The 23,176-nt window shown below is 49.2% G+C and overlaps 1 protein-coding gene across 5 annotated transcripts in view; it reads right to left on the bottom strand.

Moving 5' to 3' along the window:
- Positions 1-23,176, bottom strand: part of ARHGAP26 (Rho GTPase activating protein 26) — a 459,207-nt gene that overhangs the window by 204,091 nt on the left and 231,940 nt on the right. For all 5 annotated transcript variants that reach the window (XM_047778926.1, XM_047778927.1, XM_047778929.1 and 2 more), the window contains exon 12: positions 8,309-8,345. In XM_047778926.1, coding sequence (XP_047634882.1) covers positions 8,309-8,345 — 37 coding nt within the window. The remainder of the gene's footprint in view (positions 1-8,308; positions 8,346-23,176) is intronic.

The following is a 23,176-nucleotide window of genomic DNA, read 5'->3' as shown; positions in this document are numbered from 1 at the left end:
TCTGGCAAGGACATTCGAGACCAATGACAGGAGCTGGTTCAACACACCAGGATAGACTCTTAGGACAACGCCCAACCACCATTACACATGGCATTTAGAAACCATTTTCGTCATCTAGAAAAATCTGTGTACCTTTTCATTAATTATTTATTTATGTGGGCCGCACACGCAGCATGCAGAAGTTCCCAAGCCAGCAATCCAACCTGGGCCACAGACGTGACCAGAGCCACAGCAGTGACAACGCCAGATCCTTCATCTGCTGAGCTACAAGGGGACTCCTCATGTAAATGTTTACAAGCAGAATGCCAACAAGGATATTCAGTATAAGGCCAGTTAAGTCAAAAGGACAAAATACATATGAGACATCACGAGAAAAAGGCAAAGGAAGAAATATCTCCGGGATGATATTACAGTTTAGTTTTATTGGATTTTTGAAATCCACTGCTGTATTCTCTTAATATTCCACAGTGAGTTCATTTTTTTTTTTTTTTTAAGGGCCACACTGGTGGCAGATGGAGGTTCCCAGGCTAGGGGTCGAACTGGAGCTGTAGCTGCCAGCCTACACCACAGTCACAGCAACGCCAGGCCCGAGCCAGGTCTGTGACAGACACCACAGCTCACGGCAATCCCGGATCCTTAACCCACTGAGTGTGGCCAGGAATCAAATCCACATCCGCATGGACACTAGTCGGATTCTCTTCCACTGTGCCACGACGGCAACTCCCAAATTAGTTTTATAATAAGCAAAAATACAAGCTGTTCAACCTCCTTAGGAATGAGGTTCATTTCACGTCTACACCCTGCAGATAACCAGATCCTAGTTCCAACTCTGCAAGTCTTTCTCCAGTCACTGCTCTTCTTCTCGCCTCCGGTGTGAATGATGAGCGGGCACCTGCGGTGGGTTCTTGAGCATTGCACGGATACAAAGGATTCTTGGGTTAAAGACAAACTGGGAAGGACGAAGGGACGTTGACTGGGAAGCAAAGAGGCAGGCACCTGAGGAAGTCCAGCTGGAAACCCATCCAGCTCGGCTGTGGGCACCTGTCTGCAGCCTAGTGCATCCGCAGACAGCGTAGAGATTACACACCCGCACGCACGGGATGGGCCATCTGTCTATCACCTCCCAGGGGTCTCAATTTACTCCTGAAAGCAGAGGCACATGTTGCGCTGGTGGGTGTCCTCGGCCCTCAGTGCTCGTGTCACCCAGGGCCACGGGTCCTTAAGAATTCCGAGAGGTATTAACTGAATGAAGCCTGGCCTCCGGCAATTAAGTCTAGTGAAAGGCTGAGGTCGGAACACACAGCAACACATCCAACAAGAGTGGGAAGCAGAAAAAAGGGCTGTGATGTCCCTTTGAAAAGCCAGCTGGGGCGGGAAGTCCCAAGAAGGCCGTTTTAGGGCACCTCGAGCTTGGTCCTCAGAAATGATCCAACTGACCAATGACTGGAGCGCACACTCCCATTACGGAAAGCACGAGAAGCCAAGATTAGATCACCTCTCTCTGCCCAGTCTGCCAGCCTCCACACAGCTGGCAGAGCAGCGGGAGAGCAGCCTCTCTGTAAACAAGCTAATCTTTTTAGAGCTAAGTAGGCAGAGACGTTTATCATTTAAAACTTCAAACCTGGTAAAGCGAAAGTCACAAAGAAAAGCCTGCCTTTCCCTTGCTCTCTAGCACTGGACTGTGTATCCTCTCTAACAAGGTCCCGAGTTTCCAGCTGCCCCTCAGGTGGGACTACAGGACAAGAGCGGCCTGGGCTGAGGACAGGCCCCTCCTGGCTCCCCCTCCTGCTTCTGACTCATTTCAAAATGAGAATGCACCCATTCGCGTAACGCCTTTGGGGAGCAAATCTCACACCTGCAGCCAAACATAAAGCCGGGAACAGGACGCACAGACTCGAGATCTGCATTAAGGCGGCAAAGGGTAAGATGGGAAGAGGAGGGGCTCCTGCCCAGGCAGAGTCTCATTCTTTTTATTACTTTTTAATTTTAATTTAATTTTTTGTCTTTTTTGCCTTTTCTTGAGCTGCTCCCGTGGCATATGGAGGTTCCCAGGCTAGGGGTTGAATTGGAGCTGTAGCCACCAGCCTACGCCAGAGCCACAGCAACGCAGGATCCGAGCTGCATCTGCACGCTACACCACAGCTCACAGCAACGCCAGATCCTTAACCCACTGAGCGAGGCCAGGGATCGAACCCGCAACCTCATGGTTCCTAGTTGGATTCATTAACCACTGCGCCACAACAGAACTCCTCGTTCTTTTTAACAAGAGAGGGAAAACCAATGACCATCGTTTGCTGTCTCCGTGACTGACACAGGAGAGATCACCTGCTCAGTAGAAAAGCTTCGGGAGCAACAAAGCAGACTTCCTTCCTCTCCGCTACCCTCACTCCCATCTCGGCCTTCTCTCCACTGCTGGGTAAGAATCTGATCAGCCAGAGAAAACTCAGCGTCACTGATGTATGTTGCTGACAATCCAGGAACAAATCTAGGGAAGGTTCCTGAGGGCAGAATCCATGGTCAAGAGGCCCATCCCACGACTGGCAAAAACAGCAGACTGGTTTTTGAATTGCGTACTTAGGGATTAACGCAACCAAGAACACAGAAGAGCCTCTCGGCAGAAAACCAAAACTCTAATCAAGGTGTGATGAGGCGGAAGGGCATTCCAAGCCCTTGGAGGAGGTGAGTGAGGAGTCCACAGGTGTCCATGTTCCACAGGTAAGTCTGGACAGTTCGGTGCAATCCTACGTGAAAAACTGAAGTTTTTGAGACACGTCTCAAACTTACTTTATAGAGACGGGTAAAGGTCCATAAACAGCTATGTCAAGAGAGGAAACCAACTCACCCCAAAGTCATCATATTAAAACCAGAGAGGTATGATCACAAGAACTGACAGGGCATAAAGAACTCAGAGGCGGAGCTCACACATGAAAACCTAGCACACACTACAGCCGCTATCACAGGTCACAGAGGGGGAGAAATGGCCGTCTCCAAGATGTTATTGGGAAAACCGGCTTTCCACGTGGATAAAAATAAAGCTGAATCTTCATGAAACACCATATATGGTGGTAGGTATCAGATGGATTCGAAACCTACCTGTGAAAGACAAAAATCATGAAGCCAACCAAAGAAAATGTGGGTGCAGAGCTTTGTGCCATGGGTCAGACCAAGAGGCCTTCTTCAAAACACAGCTTGAGGAGTTCCCGTGGTGGCGCAGTGGTTAACAAATCCGACTAGGAACCATGAGGTTGCGGGTTCTGTCCCTGCCCTTGCTCAGTGGGTTAATGATCCGGCGTTGCTGTGAGCTGTGGTGTAGGTTGCAGACGCGGCTTGGATCCCTCGTTGCTGTGGCTCTGGCGTAGGCCGGCGGCTACAGCTCCGATTCGACCCCTAGCCTGGGAACCTCCATATGCTGCGGGAGCGGCCCAAGAAATAGCAACAACAACAACAACAATAATAACAACAACAACAACAACAACAACAAAAAGGCAAAAACACAGCTTGACGATCATAAACCAGCGGGGAAATGTTTTCGAAGATATAAAAAGGCTGTATGATCAAGGGAGGAAGGAGGTCACATATACTCTTGTCAGATGGCAACACGGAAACATCTATTTAAAATAGCTGCAACTAACAAGGAATGAATCTCTAGAGCACAAGGAACTTTACAAATCGGCACTGAAGAAAAGGTAACAGGCAATAGCAAAATGGGCAAAGGACACAAAGAGGCAGAAAATAGAAGCGGACACCCAGTAAACAGGCCTATGAAGAGATATTTAAATTCACTGATTATCAGAGAACTACAAATCAAGACAAGGATGAGCTATCCTTTTCTATCTACTAGACTGGCCAAAAAAAAAAAAAAAAGAGAGAGAGAGAAAGTTGGATAATGGCCAGAGTTAGCAGGAAGGGGGACCTCTTCCTGTGGGGCTGGAGGCCCACGGAGAGACGGCTCTAGGTCACGACCTGAGCGCCTTCCCTCCCACGAAGCACACAGACACTACTCTCCTCCAGGGTAAACCCCGACAACACCGCAGTGACATCTGCGCCCGTGCCCCCCTCTGTGAGAACCTCCAGGGAAACACAACAAGGACTACAACCATTTACATGGCAGAAAACGCCAGGTAGGACAGAACAATGTAAATCAACGATAATCAAAAAATTAGCAAAACAAAACAACAACAAGAACAAAAACCCACACAGGTAGGAGTTCCTGTTGTGGATCACGGGTTAAGAATCCATGTCTGTGAGGATATGGGGTCAATCCCTGGCCTTGCTCAGTGGGTTAAGGGGCTGGCATTGCCATGAGCTGTGGGGTAGGTCGCAGATGTGGCTTGGATTCGGTGTGGCTGTGGCTGTGGTGTAGGCTGGAAGCTGCAGCTCCAGTTCGACCCCTAGCCTAGGAACTTCCATATGCTGCAGGTGCAGCAGCCATGAAAAAAACAAAACAAACAAACAAACAAACAACAACAACAAAAACACCCCACAGGTACATGAAAGACACGAATTGTGTAAGAGTACACGTTAAAAGTACACAATAGAAGGGTGGACTGCGGGAGGACAGGAATAGGAGTTGGGAAAAGAACTAAAAGAGAAGTGAGTGAGTGACTTAAGGGAGGAGCCTGTGAGGATCCCGTGCCACAAGCTAGGGAGCAAGATTAATTCTCTCTCTCTGGACCCGAGATCCAAAGAGAAGAGAGAAGAAAGCAAAGGGGAAAAAAGTCTCTGCAAAGAAATGTGCATGCATTTATCTGCTGTCATCCCCTCCTTGGCAACTGGGCCATTTGGAAAACACCAGCAGCTGCCAGCCATTAATTATGGCCCTGCCTGACATCCCACAGGCACTGTATGCCCTGAGAGAAACTTCAAGATAAAAGCAACAAATTCAGAACTGTCCCCGAAGGAATTCCCTCCTGCTACCTGTCACTTCAAAATATGCTGGTTCTGTGGTGAAACGCGGGCATTCGAGTTCTCACCAAACCATTTTCCAGAAAGGAAAAGGCCCAACATTTGGAATCTGGCTCTTAAAAGGTAACAGCACAGCATCCGACGTTTAAATTCATATCCGATAGACTTCTTACCTTTAAGTGTTTCAATTGCCTCATACACAGCTGCAAAACCACCAGAGCCTGGGCAACAGCGCCACCTGTGGCGGAGGAGCGCCACTGCGTGGGGTGCGGTGAAACTCACGTCACCTCGGCAGGAATTGGAAAGGGACACGGGCTTGGCAGCAGAGGGGAAGCGAAGCTAAGGCTCGTGTGATGTCAAAAGGGGCCCTAACCCTAACCCTAACCCTAACCGGAGCACTTCTCTGGTGTAGCCAGCTTGGAAATCAGTGAACAGAGCAGTTTCTAGAACAAGAGCACCCTAGAAAAATAATTTCTCTAAACTACTCCTGGAAAAGTGACCGGTATGTTTAACCCATCTGTCCTCTCCCGCTTCCCAAATGAGGAGGTGAGCAGCTGAAGAATCAGTAGAGACTCAAGGCAGCCAACTCTGTCCCCCGTGAATAACAACGGCAAGAGCCACATGCTGCACGCGCCTTGTTTCCACAAACGGAACTTTGTGTGTTGTTCTTTTCCTAGGGAGGTAGAATATCCCTGTGGTTAACAGCAGAGTTAAATTAGAGCCGGGCAGAACTCAGATTAAATCACATCTCCTGCATTGACCAATCTCAATTTCCTAATCTACAAAGTAGGTCAAAAGCACCTCGCAGAGCAGTGCAAAAGCATCAGAGGAGCTAATGTGCATAAAACGCCCTGAAACACAGTGAGGAGCCGGTAAGCGCTATCCATGAACAGCTATTACTGTAAGATACACTCGCTGTTGACAATGCAAAGCATAGAGAAATATTTCAAGGCGAAGGTCGGTGTCTTCCAGCAATCTACCCCTATGCTGATGAAGACTTTGATGAGGAAGTGTCTCCAGGACTGTGCCTCTCAATGTCTCTACACAAGGCAAGTCATTTATTTTTATCCACACATGGTTCTACCACCTGAGTTTTAAAAACGTAAGGGAACAATATACGGAGGGCACCGTTTTGGCAAATATACCAAGATCTCGCCTGTTCTTTTTAGAGGGTCCATGGTGCTCTCTGCTATTTGTCATCAGTGTCTTATTAACCATTTAGACTGCCTCCGATTCTTTGCTATTGTGACCGATGCGCCAGTGAACTTCTTTACAGAAACGTCTTTGCACTCCCGTCTATCCTTCAGGACAAACTGCTGGGTCAAAGGATATTTACTTTTGAAAGGCTTTTAACACATAGTCCCCAGATACTTAATACATATTACGACATGGTAAAACCAGCTGGCATGCCCACCAGCAGAAGCACGGTCATCTTTGAAATCTACCGGTATGTATTTCAAGGAGGGAGAAGCAGATTCATAACGTCAAAAGCTACAGGCAAGGAGTTCCCGTCGTGGCACACTGGTTAACGAATCTGACTAGGAACCATGAGGTTGCAGGTTCGATCCCTGGCCTTGCTCAGTGGGTTAAGGATCCAGCATTGCCGTGAGCTGTGGTGTAGGTGGCAGATGCGGCTCGGATCAGCGTTGCTGTGGCTCTGGCGTAGGTCGGCAGCTACAGCTCCGATTAGACCTCTAGCCTGGGAACCTCCATATGCCCCGGGAGCGGCCCTAGAAAAGGCAAAAAAAAAAAGTTACAGGCAAGCTTCAGGTCTGGGCAGGGGGTCTCCTTCGATGCGTCCCTGCCCCTCCCAGTTCCTAGGTCCTTTATTATAGAAATGTGTCCCAGAGCAGGGCAGGGCGTGGGCCTCTGTCCTCTCTTGTCCTGGTGGGTCCCGTGATGTCCCTTCTGTAATTCCATCTCCTGAGTCCTCTCGAAACCCTCAGTCGAGGTGTGCTGTCTTGCCCCAGGTGGGCTGAAGCTAGGCCACTTTGATGCGCTCTTTCCTGGGACTCTCAGAGAAGTGAGGCAAGGACTGACAAACTGTTTAAAAGCTTTCTCATCCTGCTTCTATTATCCAGAAGGCCCTTCCCCACTGGTCCCCGGGTCTCCAGAACTGGTCTGATTTCAAGCCTTGGTTCTTCCACTCTTCCCACCTTACTGTGGGTGGCGCTGCAGAGTTCTCTGCCCTTTCATTATTATTACTATTGTTTATGCGATTGTTATTTTAGGTCAAGTTAGCCCCGTATCAGATGGGCTTTCCGAAACAGGCCCATCTGATACGGGGGAGGAAGGACTTGTTTCCTTGAATATTTACTTGAAAAATTCTCCCTGGTTCAATGCATGCAGGAAAAACAGAAGCAACAAAGAAACATGTTTTTCTTCTCCGGAAGGCCTCTTGGCCTACCAATAACGACCTTTCCAAATTACTTAACATTTTACATAAAGATTCTGTAACATCTGTATTTTGGAAAGCATGAAAGAAGGGAAATGTCTGTCTCTGAGTGGATTTCACATCGACATAAACAGCTCATCCTTTTCTCTGGTCCACACGGCGCGGCACTGACCTTCCGGATACTGCGGCAATTCAGGGTAGGGCTATCTTGGACTTTTCTTCCAAGTGGATTTTACAAAGCAAATCTGAGGCACAGGGACACAATTTCCTCCGTACGCTGGTAGCAACAAGGCAGGAATTTGTTTTTTCTCCTGCTCACCCAGGAGACCATCAGCCCAGACGCGCTAGCAAGCGCGTTTCATGTTCATCGCATCATCGTTACGAGGTTGCAGGTGCCCTTGGATATCGTGCTTAACCAGAGCGCTCAGAGCCAGGAGCGCTCAGAGCCAGGAGCAGGGGAGCTGTGCCTGCTCGAGAGGCTGCCCAGGTCACTCCCGTCAGAGGGGAATATCATCAGTGTGCACTGTCTCTGCTCTTAGCTCTCCAAGAGGCAACGGGAACCCAGGAGTAGGTACCAAGCCATCACTCAGACGGTTCTTGCCTCTCCAGTCCTCTGAGCAAGACCGCGCAGGAGGCAAAGCCAATTCTGGCTTCCTGCAGGACAGGGCTCTTAGGGAACTGGCTCTTATTGGATTAAGCGACGTTTAAGTGGTGGCTGGAACGACATTCTTAAGACGACACAGGATTAACGGAGCTAATGTACCTCATTCTCTGGACAGCGTGAAGGGTTATGGGGTGCAAGATGTCATCACGGCCTTGCCGGTCAGGCTCACGGCAAGTCCTGGAGTCCCTGACACAGTAAGGCTGGCAGAAGCCGCTCAGGCTGCTCTGGGGGAAGGGGGCTGACCCAACAGGCCCACAGCACCTCCTGGTGGTCCTTCCCCAGAACAGCAGCTTCCCCAATCCCGCCCCTCCAGCTGTAGAAACAAATCTGAACAGCGTACTTACTGCCTTCGCTCTGACTGTCTCTGTTGGAGTTGTAGACCTGGAAAACAGAAAGACCTGTTTACTTGGGCGCATTTTCCTACCACTCTCCAGGTCCACTGGAGAAAACCACTCCTTCCCCCTCTTCCTAGCTTGTGCCTGAGGATAGAAGGTCACTTCTGGCCCCCACATGTAAATGGCATCCCACCTAGTTCCTGGTATTTACTTCAGCTGTTCTTAAGTGTGTGCACATCAGAATCACCTCTGGAACTTTATGGTTAAAAGAAAAACCTCATATTCCTCCTTCAAAAAAACCCCAAACTTATGTATGCATGGAAACTAAAAAGGAGAAAAAAAATTAATGTTACAAATCATTAAGCATTAACTGCGCGCGCCAGGCAATGAGCTAAGCAATTCACATGAATTATCTCAAATTATCTACACAACAATTCTGTTGGGTAGGAGCTGTTATGATCACCGTTTTACAGATGGAGAATTGCAGGCTTCGAGAGGTTAACTAAGGCCTCACAGCTGGTATGTGGCAAAGTCAGGACAAAGATACATGAAAAACTGTCAAGTGTTAACACTGGGGATGGGACCAGACCGCTTTGTATTTTATATTCTTGTGCGAATTCAAATGCTGTAAGGGTAATGCATTTCTTCTATAGCAGACACCCCTGGAATGAGTCATGGAAATCAGAAAAGGGAAAGCGCCCCCAAATAAACCAGACAGTGACACTGGAAGAGTTGGCTTTTTCCCACAAAGCGTCAGATGGTAAGTATTTTTGCCTCTGTGGGCCGGCATGCAAAAGACAAATCGATGGTATTATATGGGTATTTCTAAACTAAGAGGGGAGAAACACTTCCACAAATTTTTCTCAACAAAATTCAAAATAAAGTAGGTTTTGAAATACAGGGGTAACTCTCAGAGCAGGGGCAGATCAGTCTCGGGGCTTCATGGCCCTCTTTTCAGAGACGCTTGGCTTGCTTCCTCCAGGGGTTAAAGGAAAAAGTTCTCAACCAAGAGGGGCCGTTGAAATCACTTGCTGCATCTTTTCCCAAGGTGCATGCTTTTTTGAAACGCAGGACTACTCAGCAGAAGCACAGAATTTTTTTTTTATATATATAAAAGGTGGGTAACGTAGCTTAAAGAGAGTTCAAAGTATTTCCTATGAAGTTAATTGCAGATGCTCATCTGTGAATACCATGCTTAGCTCGTGGCTACACGAAAGCAGGTGGTGAGCTGGATTTGGCCTGTGGGCTATAGTCTGCCAACCTCTGAGATACTGGCATTATTAAAGAAGACGATAAACCTCCTGCTTTAGAAAAAAAAAAAAATCATAGTGCCCAAATCTTTCTTTGGTGCTTATGATTCTGTAGGTATGAAAAGGCACAGCGTGACCCTGGTCATCACTTTAGAAAACCCTGATATTCCAGGTGACCGTGATGGACACTCTTGGCTGGGAACCGCTTATTTAATCCCTAGAGCAACGCAGCCAAGTGGTTCTCAAAAGAACCCTAAGAGGGAGTTGAACCTGGTAGGAAATATGGCTGGGATGCCAGTCGAGAGCTGGGCAGGAGCTCCAGCTTGGCCCCCCAAGTGCCTGTGTCTCTGGGTTAAGTCTCTCACCTCTCTGGGTCTCTACTGCCCCATCTGCACATTGAAGGGGTCAGCCAAGAACGCCTCTGAATTATCAAAAAGAGAATTGATAAATCACCTTCTAGTATTATCACTCATGTCCTAAAGACGACTATGAAGGCACACCGCCAGCGTTCCCACCGTGGCCCAGTGGGTTAAGGACCCAGCATTGCTTCTGTGGCAGCTCCGGTTTGAGCCCTGGCCTGGCGAGCAGGTTATGGATCCGACTTTGCCGCAGCTGTGGCAGAGGTGGCAGCTGTGGCTCGGATTCAGCCTCTGGCCTGAGAACTTGCAGATGCTGTGGGTGCATCCAAACAAACAAACAAACAAAAAAAGGCACACAGCCATTTACTGAAGGTCCGAAAGATGAGGACAGAAGGGGTTTCTGTACTTTAAGCAGACTGTCTGATGAATGAAAAGCCATCAGTTTATATGCACAAAAGTTCGAGAGATTAGGGGTCACAAGACCATGAGCCTGGCACCGGGCACGGCCTTTCGGAGGGAGGGAGGCAGGTGGCAGTGGCTCACAGCAGAGAGGGGTGGGGATGTGGATGGGGCAGAGACACAGGCAGTGGTACCACCTTGCAGGGTCTTGTGACCTGAGAGCCAAATGGGTAACCTCGTAATGGCTTTGGCCCAGGGGTCCACGGTCAGTGGCGGGCACTCAAACTGGATAGGGAGGGAAGGGAAGCGCAGAGGAAGAGGCCAAAGCGGGGCAAGGATTTTTTTCCTGCTCACTTCATTACACCCATTAAACTCGAACACTCTATCCCAGGGACACCTGCTTCTCTTTCTAAATGGCAAAATCCAGCAAGAAGAGCAAAATACAGGGCTTGCAGCTCTCCTTCAGGAGGAGGTGGATTTGCACCAAATGACTTCCCTTGAATGTTTCCTGGGGCTCGGGAAGCCCCCGACTGGAACACCCAGACATCCCCCAGATCACAGAGGCATGATCAATGAGCCAAAGGCTCCGGGAACATGTGCCACCTGATCCCCCGAGGCCAGGCCATTAATCTCTGCCTGGTTTGGGTAAATGAGCCAAAGAGAATGAGTTTGAAATGAAGCTAACAAACCATGCGTTGCCAGGACTGTGTGACTACACGGCCCAACAAGGAAGGCGCCAGGGCTGGGAGCGGCCCCCCCATCACGGCGGCCGGAGGGGGGGCGCAGGAACAGCACTAAGTGGGAACAGCTTCGCTTACTCAGCACTTACCAAGAACCACACACAACATCATCACATCTTTTTAGTCACTGTATCGTCAGGTACGAGTGTTTCTCTCATTTTACAAAAGTGGAACCTGAGGCCCAGAGAGGTTCTACGGTTGTCTGAGGACACAGAGCTGGAAGGCGGTGTACTAATCTATTTGGCCACTACAGGATGTTCCCGTTGTCTTTTACTTTTCCAGGCAGCAGCAAATGCACCCAACTACCAAGATGTAAATACCTTTCATTCTGGCAGCAACAAAGGGCATGCGAAATGGTCCGTCAGTCCTGGGGAAACCCTCTCAAGGCCTCACAGGTGCCCACTAGTGTCAGGTTCAGAGACAAAGGCAGTTTCCTGAAATAAAAGGTCTCTTTGGTGTGGCTTCTGTCTCAGGACTGATAAAGAGAACCATCTCAGGTTGGGCTGCCTTCAAGTACCCCTCTCAAGAGCCTTCATCTTGAAAGGATAAAACCCAACTCTCCAGGGTCCATTCAATGGGGCACGAGTCACTCAATGATGGCTCCTAGGAAGACTGAATCAGTTAACACACCATCTCAACAACCCAACTTAAGTGCAAGTCCATCCATCCTGCTAAGCCAGAGCCCTGGAAGACCCGGCCTCGTGAAAGTCTCACGGCCCCCGGCCTTTACACAGAACTTCTTTTCTGTTCTTTAGGGCCGCACCTGCAGCACATGGAACTTCCCAGAGAGGGCTTGAATCAGACCTGCAGCTGCCAGCCGATGCCACAGTCACACCAGATCCGAGTTGCATCTGCGATCTACGCCACAGCTTGTGTCAACGCTGGTTCCTAAACCCACTTCGAGGCCAAGGATCAAAACCCATATCTTCATGGATACCAGTCAGGCTCTTAACCCACCGAGCCACAACGGGAACTCCTACATAGTGCTTCAATGCAGCGATGGAGCAGTTTCTGCTGAATACTGTACTTGAGGATTTATGAAACACCCATACTAACGAGTATTTGTTCTACAGCATATGCTTCTTGAGAACACAAATCACACGTTGATTTTATTTTATCAGAGTCCATCTGAGATGATGCAATAATTGCAACAGGAGTAATAAATTAATATAAACAATGAGGACAGATGCCTTATTATGTGTCAGACGCCATGCTGAGCACTCTACATGCCTTATCCTGTTCAGTCCTCACTCGACCTAACTCTTCCCATTGTGCAGATGAGAAAACGAAGGCATTAGAGAGGGTGGGTCCCTGGCCGAGGGTAGGCAGCTGGAATCGGGCAGAATCCTGGCAGAAACTCCTCTAATCTGCCTCCAAACCCCAGCTCTCAAGCACTAGCCACATGACACAGAAGACACGATGCTGATAAAGGTGATGAGATGGCGCAGGCGGCTCGGGAACATGAGTCACGGCAAGAAAGACGGCGCCGCGAGTCAGAGAGAAAAGGAGACTGGAAAGGGCCTTTTCCTGCCAGCCTCAAGGATTCACCACCAACCCGTGTGGCTAGCTGGCACCCAACACAGACGTGACACTTCATGTTCTTGAAGCCAGAGGGCTGGATCCTCAAGAGAAATCCCAGGGCAAGAACGTGAGTCTCCGATACAAACCGCAGGGCACCACAATGCCAAGAGTCCTCACCCAGAAGCTACGATGGGAGAACAATTTAATTCAATCAAAGGAGGGAGAGGGAAGCCTTCATAGGCTCTGCGCTGAGATGTGATTTTGCCATCAATTCTGTTCACCGCTGAGCCAATTCAATTTACATGTCCCGAGAGAATGAGGAGAAAACGGAGTCATCTGTGTCCCCGGCATTTTTCTGCGGGTGTCACCACCCACCAGGCCTTACCAAGAAAGCACAGGCAGGAAATGTCTTTAAACTCAGAAATTAAAGGCATAAATAAAGCACTAATTAGACGACACAATCTTGCTCTTCCCTCCGACACACACGGCTGTGTGAGCACGTGGTTGTGTCACCCTTCGGATCAAAATCTGCACAAAATGAAGGTGGCGGAGAAAGAAATAGGTTCACAGGCAAGTTGACTGAAAGCTGTGGCTCCGATTTCAACTGCACTTGAAGTCACACCTAAGCTCTGTAACTCCCCGGAGGCCTCTTCCAAGCAGCCTGGACTATCTAAACCCTTCCCAGCTGACTGTCGCTGACGTGCCCGTGTGCAGAGACACAAAACAGAACTGCCCGAGCTGGCTTACACCATCAGCTGTCATCTTGTCCCCTCCTCTCCATGTGACACAACAGATCCACCATCACGAGGACCTGCTCTTTTCAACTGTCAGGGCTGACAGATCTGTGTTTATCTGCTGCTTACATTCAAAGTCCAGATCTGCCAGTTATTGGTTACACATTCCAACCACTTCACGTCTCTAAACCTCAGTCTTACCACCTGTGGAATAGGGATATTAATAGCCCCTGCCTCTTAGGGTTGTTGGGAAAATTAAATAACAGCTATAAAACATCTGACACAGAGCACAGACTACAGATTTCACGCATGGCCCAGAGAGCATTCCGTAAGGATGGCCTTTGATCACCATCCGGCCCTCCTCTTCCTCCTCGTCCTCAATCCGATCCCCTACAAGATAAACGGCTAAAGGTGGGTGTGCGCTTTGAGGGATCCGGAGACACGAGCCTCATTAGCACTGTAATTTAACCAATGGAAACTAATTAAGGGCCTAAAGGAAATGAGACAGCCTGAAGTCAACTGCAGAGCCATGGTTCTCGATTGTTTTTTAAACAGCAGTTAAATATACAAGTTACCACTCAGCACAATCACTTTTCCACCACTGATGATGTGCCAGGCTTCATACTCAGCATCTACATGAATTATCTCCTTTCATCCTAAAGTGGATGGGTACTGCCACTGCCTGCAGGTTCGATAACTTTCCAGAGGTTACAAAGCCAGCAAAGAGGCAGAGCCTTCTAGACGAGAGTCTGTACTCAGCCACGACTTCACACCCCGTCCCTACCCAGTCCCGCCCCCCAAATGACAAAAACCTTGGCGATGAACAGAGAACTCAAAAGCAGCTACGCGGTAATTAAAATGGCAATGGTACAACCATGACGTAAGAACAGAATTTCCACCCAACTTAAACACAACAGTAATTCTATAAACTCCCAGTTAATACAAGGACCGCAGTAACTTATAAACCACAACCAGCCTGAGACACTTTAGGATGCCCCAAACCATCCTTCCCAAAGCTAGGAGCACATGCGGGGAGAAGTGGCAGTGTTGCCAAGGACTGTGTGGCAGGCAGATCTGTGAGCAGAGCGCCCCATTCGAACACTCAGCAATCCATCACACAGGCCAAACGTAGGGATTTTTAGTAACACCCTTGACAAGTAACTAGTAAGACACCCTTGGCCTGCGCAACACCAACCAATAATGAACACAAATGTTTGGATCAAAGGGACCCTCCCTCTCTTCCATGGTGGGCCACAGGCCACAGGGAGAAAAGCTTTCAAGAATGAACTGTTGGCGATACAAGACATGACACCATGAAACTCCTAGAGGAGAACAGAGGCAAAACATTTTCTGACATAAATCCTGCCTGTGTTTTCTTAGGTCAGTCTCCCAAGGCAATAGGAATAAAAACAAAAATAAACAAATGGGACCTAATCAAACTTAGACGCTTTTGCGTAGCAAAGGAAACCATAAACAAAACAGAAGGACAACCTACAGACCGGGAGAAAATATTTCCAACTCCCAGTTGCAACTGAGGAGGGCTTAATTTTCAAAATATACAAAATAGCTCATCCAGCTTAATATTTAAAAAAAACGAATAAAAATGTCTCTTTAGGTCTTGGGCAGAAGACCTAAATAGATATTTCTCCAAAGAAAACATACAGATGGCCAACAGGCACATTAAAAGATGCTCAGTATTGCTAAGTATTAGAGAAATGCAAATCAAAACTAAAATGAGGTATAGCCTCTTACCAGTCAGAATGGGCATCACCAAAAAGTCTCTAAACAATAAATTTTGGAGACGTGTGGAGAAAAGGGAACCCTCCTACATTAATGGTGGGAATGTAAACTGGTACAACCACTATGGAAAACAGTATGAAGATTCCTTAAAAAACTAAAAAGAGAGTTGCTGTATGATCCAGCAATCCCACTCCTGGACATACTATGACTGAATATCATCATTTGAAAAGATACACGCACCTCAGGGTTCACAGCAGCACTATCCACAATAGCCAAAATATGGAAGTGACCTAAATTTCCATCAACAGAGGAATAGATAAGGATATGGTATGCAAATACAATGGAATATTACTCAGCCAGGAAAAAGAATGAAACAATGCCATTTGCAGCCACATAGATGGACCTCAAGTTTATCATACTAAGTGAAGCAAGTCAGAGAAAGAAACATACCATATGCTATCACTTACATGTAGAATTTAAAATATGACCCAAAGGAACTTATTTATAAAACAGAAACAGACTCACAGACATAGAGAACAGAATTATGGTTACCAAAGGGGAAAGGGGGTGGGGGAGGGATAAGATGGGAGTTTGGGATTAGCAGACGCAAACTATTATATATAAAATAGAGAAACAACAAGGACTTACTATGTAGCACAGGGAACTATATTCAATATCCTATAATAAACCATAATGAAGGAAAAAAAAAAAAAAAAAAAGAATGAACTGTTTGAGTCTTAAGCCTGTGGAGATAAAACCAATCTGAAGAGTTTGGAGCAGATAAGGATGTGCCTTAACTCAAAGGGCCAGAGCCTGGGAGCTGTGCATTGGTTCCTCCTTCTCACATTAGAAGCATGCCTCTCATCACCACAGCCCAGGTGACTTCCTCCAGGGAACAATGTCAGGTGGCCACTACTGCTTTTCTAATTCTCACCTGGCAATGCGTCCTCGGGCTCGCCCACCCCATGGCTCCCGGTACAGCATTTACTGTCTCAGGGAGGTCTTTCGAAAGCGAAACCAATAAAAATATATCTGATGGCTCTTCCCTGTGACCTACTCCTGAACAAACATGAAGGCCTGGTTCTTGCCCTGCAGAATTACATGCAAAGAGGTTTAGTAACTGCAAGTGACCAGGCCACTCAATACGCATCAACTGGATGGACATTTTGTGAGCAGAGGAAGACAACAGCAATGGAAAACTTTCTTTAAAAGTCCCCATGTTGAAGCAATGAGGACAACGCACTGAAGCATCAGCCAGACAGAAAAAGGAAGCCGGATGTGTCATTGCTGGGTGAGCGTGTGTCATGCTTCCAAACAAGCGGCAGGTTCTCTAGGAATCTCCACCTTAGAGAAAAAGGGAAATACGCAATTCAGCTCCGATCATGAGCCAGAATGAAGCAGATTTACTTTATCCAGCTTAATGCGAGGCTACCAAAATCCCTCACACAGCCATTTACTTTCTGGGGTATTTTCACCATAGAATGTGAGCTCTACACCTGACAATGGACAGCAAACGATGCTAAGAGTCCATGAGGTCACTAAGAGTCCATGGGTCACCAGAGAGGGGTAACTGCAGCTCACGGTGCTGAGCAACACCCTCCCCCGGCCCCCTCCAGGCAACAGAGGCACCTTAACACCAAAGCCATCTCTTGGAAAATGGCCCAGCACACGTGACCAGACGACTGCGCTCCCAAAGCCAACTGGCCAGTCTCTGGGGGCCCTGGAAGCCTTGCTGGCCATCACGCCAGCAGGCTGGTGAACAGAAATAACTGCCTGCTGCTCAACATGACTTAAGACAATGAAGGTGGACAGAAAAACACACTTTCTGTTCCATTCCTTCCGGCATGGCCTGCTGCTTTGTGCCTCTGGCTATCAAGGGCTTGCCTCCCGGATGATTCCTCAGTAACACGGGGGCAGCCAAGGGCTCGGAACGCCTGCTCCCACTCCCTCTGCTCGGCATGCATGTTCCTCTGTTTCCTTGGGAGCCACCCCACCACCAAGCCCACGCTGCTTGGGCTGGGGAGGCTGAGCCCAATTCCATCTTCAGGTTTGCCTGGGGGATCCCGACTTTGCATCCTAGGGTGCATGTGACTCGCCCCAGGCCAAAGGCAGTCAACGAGACTGGCTTTTAACACTTTCTATCACAACTAGGGGATGAGGCTTTTCCGTCTTGCTAGGACAGTAGGATACAGGCCTGGAGGTTCCGTGGCTGACTCTGCCATCGCACAGGCAGAGCCTGAAAACAGGCCAAGGTGGAGCCCGGATATGCAGGGAGAGGGGATTCTGATGGCATGTTGAAGCCTTTAATCTATTATTATTATTTTTTTTTTGTCTTTTTCTATTTCTTGGGCCGCTCCCACAGCATATGGAGGTTCCCAGGCTAGGGGTCCAATCGGAGCTGTAGCCACCGGCCTACGCCAGAGCCACAGCAACGCGGGATCCGAGCCACATCTGCAACCTACACCACAGCTCATGGCAACGCCGGATCGTTAACCCACTGAGCAAGGGCAGGGACCGAACCCGCAACCTCATGGTTCCTAGTCGGATTCGTTAACCACTGCGCCACGACAGGAACTCCGAAGCCTTTAATCTAAATGCGTCTGTGTCACCCCCACTCTTCCCATGAATGAACCAACAATATCCTTTCCTGTAAAAGATTGTGTTTCTATTGCTTGCAGCCAAGAGTTGTGGCAAATACAAAAAAAAAAAAAAAAATCTCATGAGAGAAAAGCCTAGTTAAGCTTCATAGGGACCTCTAGAGCGAAGAACAAAGAAAAAGCGGCGGCAAAGCAGAGGCTGGAAGAAAGCGCATTCACGTCACCCCTGAGTGTGCCCTTCCTTCTACCCCACATACCCGCCCGGGGCCAAGATCCACCTGCTCTAGCACTGCTGTGGATCTGGAACCTGCCCCTCTCACCCATTTCCCTTCCTGCTGCCCAAGGTCAGGGTCTGCCCTCTCATTTGCCCTTGACACTGGCCTTCTCCCCGCTCTTGCTGGCTCCTGTCTCTGCTCTCACCCATCAGACATTTTGCTCCTGCCCGATGTATGTGTCCCCAAACCCCAGCTCTGGCTGGAGAAGAGAAACCTTCAGGACACCGCAATGTCGGTCTTCAAAGACTCAAAGGGCTGCCACGTGGACGTGGACGAAGGGGGAGACCTGCTAGTCTGCACGGAGGTCAAAGTCAGGGTGGAGTCCCAGGAAGGCAGAGTTGAGCTGGATAAAAAGAACCGCCAGCTAAGAGCTCCCCAGAGGCCACTAAGGCAGAGACTGTCCTTCCCGCACACAGAACGAAGTCCTGTTTCGTCCAGAAAAGGGCCCAGGGCATCCGGGGGTGACACATTCAGCTTCATTTGAGGCTTCATTGTTGGGAGCCTGTCCTCTCACCTGTACCAGACCTGGACAGATTCCAAACAAGGGGAAAGGGGCTTGGCTGAGGCAAGGGTGCCAGACGGAGGGTGCTGCAGGCTCTGGGTGCCTGGGGGGATGGCCTTTGCCATTGGGCGCCTTCAGCAGGTTCCAGCACATTCCTGTTTGCTTAGGGGAGAGCAGCGCTCAGGGATAACACTTGGTGGGAGTCCTGGGAGATTTCAAAAGCGCTTCAGCATGTCTGAAAGCACTCCAAGATGTCATTTCCTCTCCTTACCCCCCGCCCCCGAGTTCCCACCTTACTTAACGGCTGCAATCTCCCTCAGACCCCCCCTCTGCTCTGCAGCCTACTTTATAGAATTTAATACTTCGGGATAGAGCTTTTCATTCTCCATGATCTCTAATTTCCACGTCAATCCCCGACGGCCGGTTCCGCGTCACGCTTCCGCGGGGGTCCACCAGCCTCTTACACCTGCTGGGTACACACTCAGTCTAAGGAGGCGCTCCTGACTGAGGGACAGGGGGCTTCAGACCCAGGATGCCCTGCTTCTGTCCGAGCCTTCCTCCGTGGGTCAGAATCGGGTCATAATGACCTCGACGAGCAGCTCATTCTTACAGCGACACTTCCCATTTGGAGTGTTGCTGGCACTCACTGCCCTGCCGTGAGCAATCTCAAATGAAGCGGAAAGAATATTCGGGAAAAGGTGAAACAGCTCCTCCTGGAGCGTGGACAGGGTCGGTTCCCCAGACACCCAGCAAGCAGGTAGGCCGATTACTTGAACGTGTCCCCAGGCCTGGTGAATTAAGCCCAAGCACGGCGATGGCACAGTTAAAACCACTCTCTGTTGTGGGTACTCCCTGCCCCCACAGGACTTTGATTTGCCTGTTACCTAAACACTGTTGCCATAGTTATAATTCAGGAAGCTTTGTTGTTTGACTTCAAGAAAAAAAAGAGTTGACCTCAAATCAGGGTAACACTGACTCTCAAGACCACAATAGACCATCCGAGGGTGAGACCTGCCAAATTCCTTTAAGCTTCTAGAAGGAACTACTGTATTTTGGGTAACATGCAAGCAACAAGAAGAGGAAACTCTGCCACATTATGCAACTTCCTTGCATTTCATATTCAGAAATTCTGAAAACCCCTAGAAGCAACTTCCCTAGCTTTCAACCCGAGATCAGAGTCACAGCCAAGGTCAACAAAAACGGGACGCCAGAGAGGGGAATAAAAAAAAAAAATCTAAGTAATGTTCAAGTCCATCAAGTGTTTCAGGAAAATTTAAAGGCAATGGAAAGGACCCCGAGCTCTCCCGATGTCACACGCACAGCAGTGACACAGAGGGCGTGTGCGCCGACATGCCTGTAAGATGTGCCAGCTCATAATGCGAGGACTCTCCTGGCTGTAACGCTTCCCGGCTTCAAGCTGATGTAACGTTCAAAAGGGTGTGAACCCACTAGCCCATCCGCACAGGGTTTCCTTGGGGGGCAGAGGGACTCCCTCCCCAGCGCTCAGACGGAAAAACGGCCATCTTCAACAGAGGAGGTCTTTCTGGGCTCCTCTCCCCACCTCGCCCCCTCCACCCTCTTCCCCCCACCCCCCCCACCCCCTCTCTCCATGTCTTTGGAAAAAGTGACACAGCTCCATCAGCAGAAGAAGGAGCCTTGTTCTTCTGTGCTTTGGAAAACTGCAAATGAGCAATTCTTGGGTCCACTGTACATGATGCTGAGGTAGAAGCACGTGAGGTCCTGCTGCCAGAGCAGGGCCCTGCCCAAGGGGAAGGGCAGCCAGAGAGTGAGTCACTGCACAAAAACCACCCCCTCAACGTCCAGCGCCTCCGTCCCATCCTCCAGAAAACTTCAGTGGCATTTACGCTGCTCTCATCAAGGCCCACAATGCCCCTTTGGGAGGCAAGAGGCAAGTTTATCCAACACAGGCACAGGTGACTTTTTCCTCTGTTTCACACGACGACGAGGTCAGAGTATGCATTTCTAGATGGACGTCTCAAAGCTGGACTCCCTGGAATGCACACTCTATCCTAAATCTAGGAATGAGCCTGATGCCGACCCATGCACAGGCAGCAAGGGGCCAGGGAAATATTCACTCTTGGATGTCCTCACCCCAAGCTGTTGCAACGGGATCCCCTGCTCGCTGACACAAGGGAACTCTGTATTTCCCGACAGTCTCCAAGGAACAGAAGGGGGTCTGCCAAGCAGGAGGGCAGATGCTAGCACTCTTTCGTTCGACAGAGCTTCGAAGTTCTCAGGTGGAGCCCTTCCTCGTCTCCACGCAGTGTGAAAGCCAGGAGGTTTATCAAGGCCCCACAGGATTTCCTGCACAGTGATGGGGGTCGAGGGTAAGCCTGGGGCCTTGGAAAAGGAACATTTGGTCTTTGGCTCCCCGGGGATCATGCATTCGTCTTCAGGAAGCTATACCCCGCCTCCCTCTCAGGGTCCTCACCGCTCCATCACAGGCAGTGCGTGGTCCACTTCTGACTCCCGGGGAGACGGGCAGACCGACTGGGGACTGGGGTCAGGCCAGCCAGAACGACAGTGACACCCTCTCCTCCCAGCATTCATGTTGAAAAAACTGCCTCTTTCCTTTTTTCCCTCCTTCCCTCCTTCCTTCCTTCCTTTTTTCTTCTTAAGGCCGCACCTGTAGCATAGGCAAGTCCCAGGACCAGGGGTCGAGGTGTAGCTGCAGGCCTACCCCACAGTCACATCTGCACCAGATCTGAGCCGCCTCTGTGACCTATGCCACAGCTGTGGCAACGCCAGATCCTTAACCCACGGAGCGAGGTCAGGAATCAAAGGCACATCCTCATGGACACTCTGTCAGGTTCTTAACCTGCTGAGCCACACTAGGAACTCCTGAAAAATGTTCCAACATACAGGAGAAGAGAAAGAACTGACAGGGAGCGCCCTTAAGTCCATCACCTCCATGCTGCAGGTGTGAACAGACTATTCCGTTTGCCTTATCGCTCACATCTCTAGGCATCTGCCTGTCACCCGCCAGTGCATCTCGGTTTGTGATAAATTCTCAAGTGAGATGCACAGCGACGTCAGGGCCTCTCATCTAGAGATGTCAGCATGCGTATCATTTGCTACGGTTCAGTATTTCTTGATCAGTCTTTGCAAGGTGAGATTACCTACAAGGAAGCACAATCCTACGTGAGGTGTGACAGGTCCACACAAGCATGTGCCCTGAACCCCCATCGAGGCAGGGACTTTTCCGTCACTTTGGACAGTTCTCTCCCAGGCCTCTTTGCATCTCACCCCCAAAGGCACACACGCACCCTCCACTGCACACGCACTGCTGCATCCTGGTTTGTTCCCGTTGGTCTCGCCTGTTCTAGAACATCCTACAAATGGCTTCGTTCTGAGCGCACTCCCCATGGCTGCCCTGTCTCACTCAGCATAAAACTTTCAAGAGTCATCAGGTTGCAGCCTGAATCCTTTCAGTCCTCTTTTTTTGGGGGGTGGGGGGGTTTAGGGCCGCACTCGCAGCGTATGGAGGTTCCCAGGCCAGAGATCAAATCAGAGCTACAGCTGCCACCTACACCACACCCGGCTCATGGCAACACCGGATCCTGAACCCACTGAGCAAGGCCAGGGATCGAACCTGCATCCTCATGGATACTAGTCAGATGCGTTTCCGCTGAGCCGCATGGGAACTCCCAACTTTGGTCCTTTTTATGGCCGAGGAATATTATTGCATTATTTGACTCTATCACTGCGTATCGATTCCCCTGGTCACAGACACCCAGGATGCCCCCCCTTCCACTATCATAAAGAAAGCTGCTCTGAAGGTTTGTGCGTACAACTTTTTGGGGACATGTGTTTTCATCTCTCTTGTGTAAATATCTAGGACTAGAATTGCTGGATTATGGGACGGGCTTTTTTGAAAAATTTGTAATGAAATGAGAAACGGCCATGCTCTTTTCCCAAATGTTCATTTTACTCTCCCACCAAGAAGGTATGAGAGTTCTCAGTGCCCCACGCACTGGGCAACCCCTGCTGCTGAAGGTCTTCATCTGAGCCCCTCTGGGTACCCCAACGTCTCTCCCTACGGTTCTCAGCTGCATTTCCCTGATGGCTAATGATGCTGGGCACTTTTTCTTGTGCCTACTGGACAACCTTAGTCTTCCTTCGCCAAGTGTCTCTTTGAGTCTTTTGCCCATTTTGTCCTTGAGTTATTCTTTTTATGACTGAGTCTTATGAGCTTTCTCTACATTCCGGACCTAAGTCCTTCATCAGAAGGATGTTTTGCAAATCTCTCCCCTCTGTGGCAGGCTAATGGACTTTCTCGGCAGTGTCTTGATAAGCACACGGTTTTAATTTTAATGAAATCAACTTTCTCTTTCTTTTTTGGCAGAGCCATTGCTTTCTGTATCCTATTAAGAAACCAATGCTCCTTCCAGGTTGCCACAATCTGGCCCTGTACTTTCTTCTGGAAGCTTTATAGTTTTAGCTTTTATGGTTAAGTTTATGAGCCATCTTGAGTTAATGCCGCTAGTTCCCCTCATTTGTGCACATAATTTATAGGTGCTGCTGAGTCACAGCCCAGATTTGGAGCTCACTGGTTTAGGAACAAGTAGCCCTAACCCGCCTTGCTCCCCTTCTCCCCCGCACCAAACAAGCTGTCACATGGAATCAATCCACATCACCTTCGGAGATTTTCACACTGTTAACAAAATTCCCCCGACCCACTCAGCTCCCAGGACATGGGGTAAGTGTGCTGAACTTTGTAAAGACCTGTGCGTCTATAT

Source organism: Phacochoerus africanus, chromosome 4 (genome assembly GCF_016906955.1).
Source record: "Phacochoerus africanus isolate WHEZ1 chromosome 4, ROS_Pafr_v1, whole genome shotgun sequence".
NCBI lineage: Eukaryota > Metazoa > Chordata > Mammalia > Artiodactyla > Suidae > Phacochoerus > Phacochoerus africanus.
Note: the sequence above shows the minus strand (reverse complement) of the source record. Positions and strands in the feature narration are given on the sequence as shown.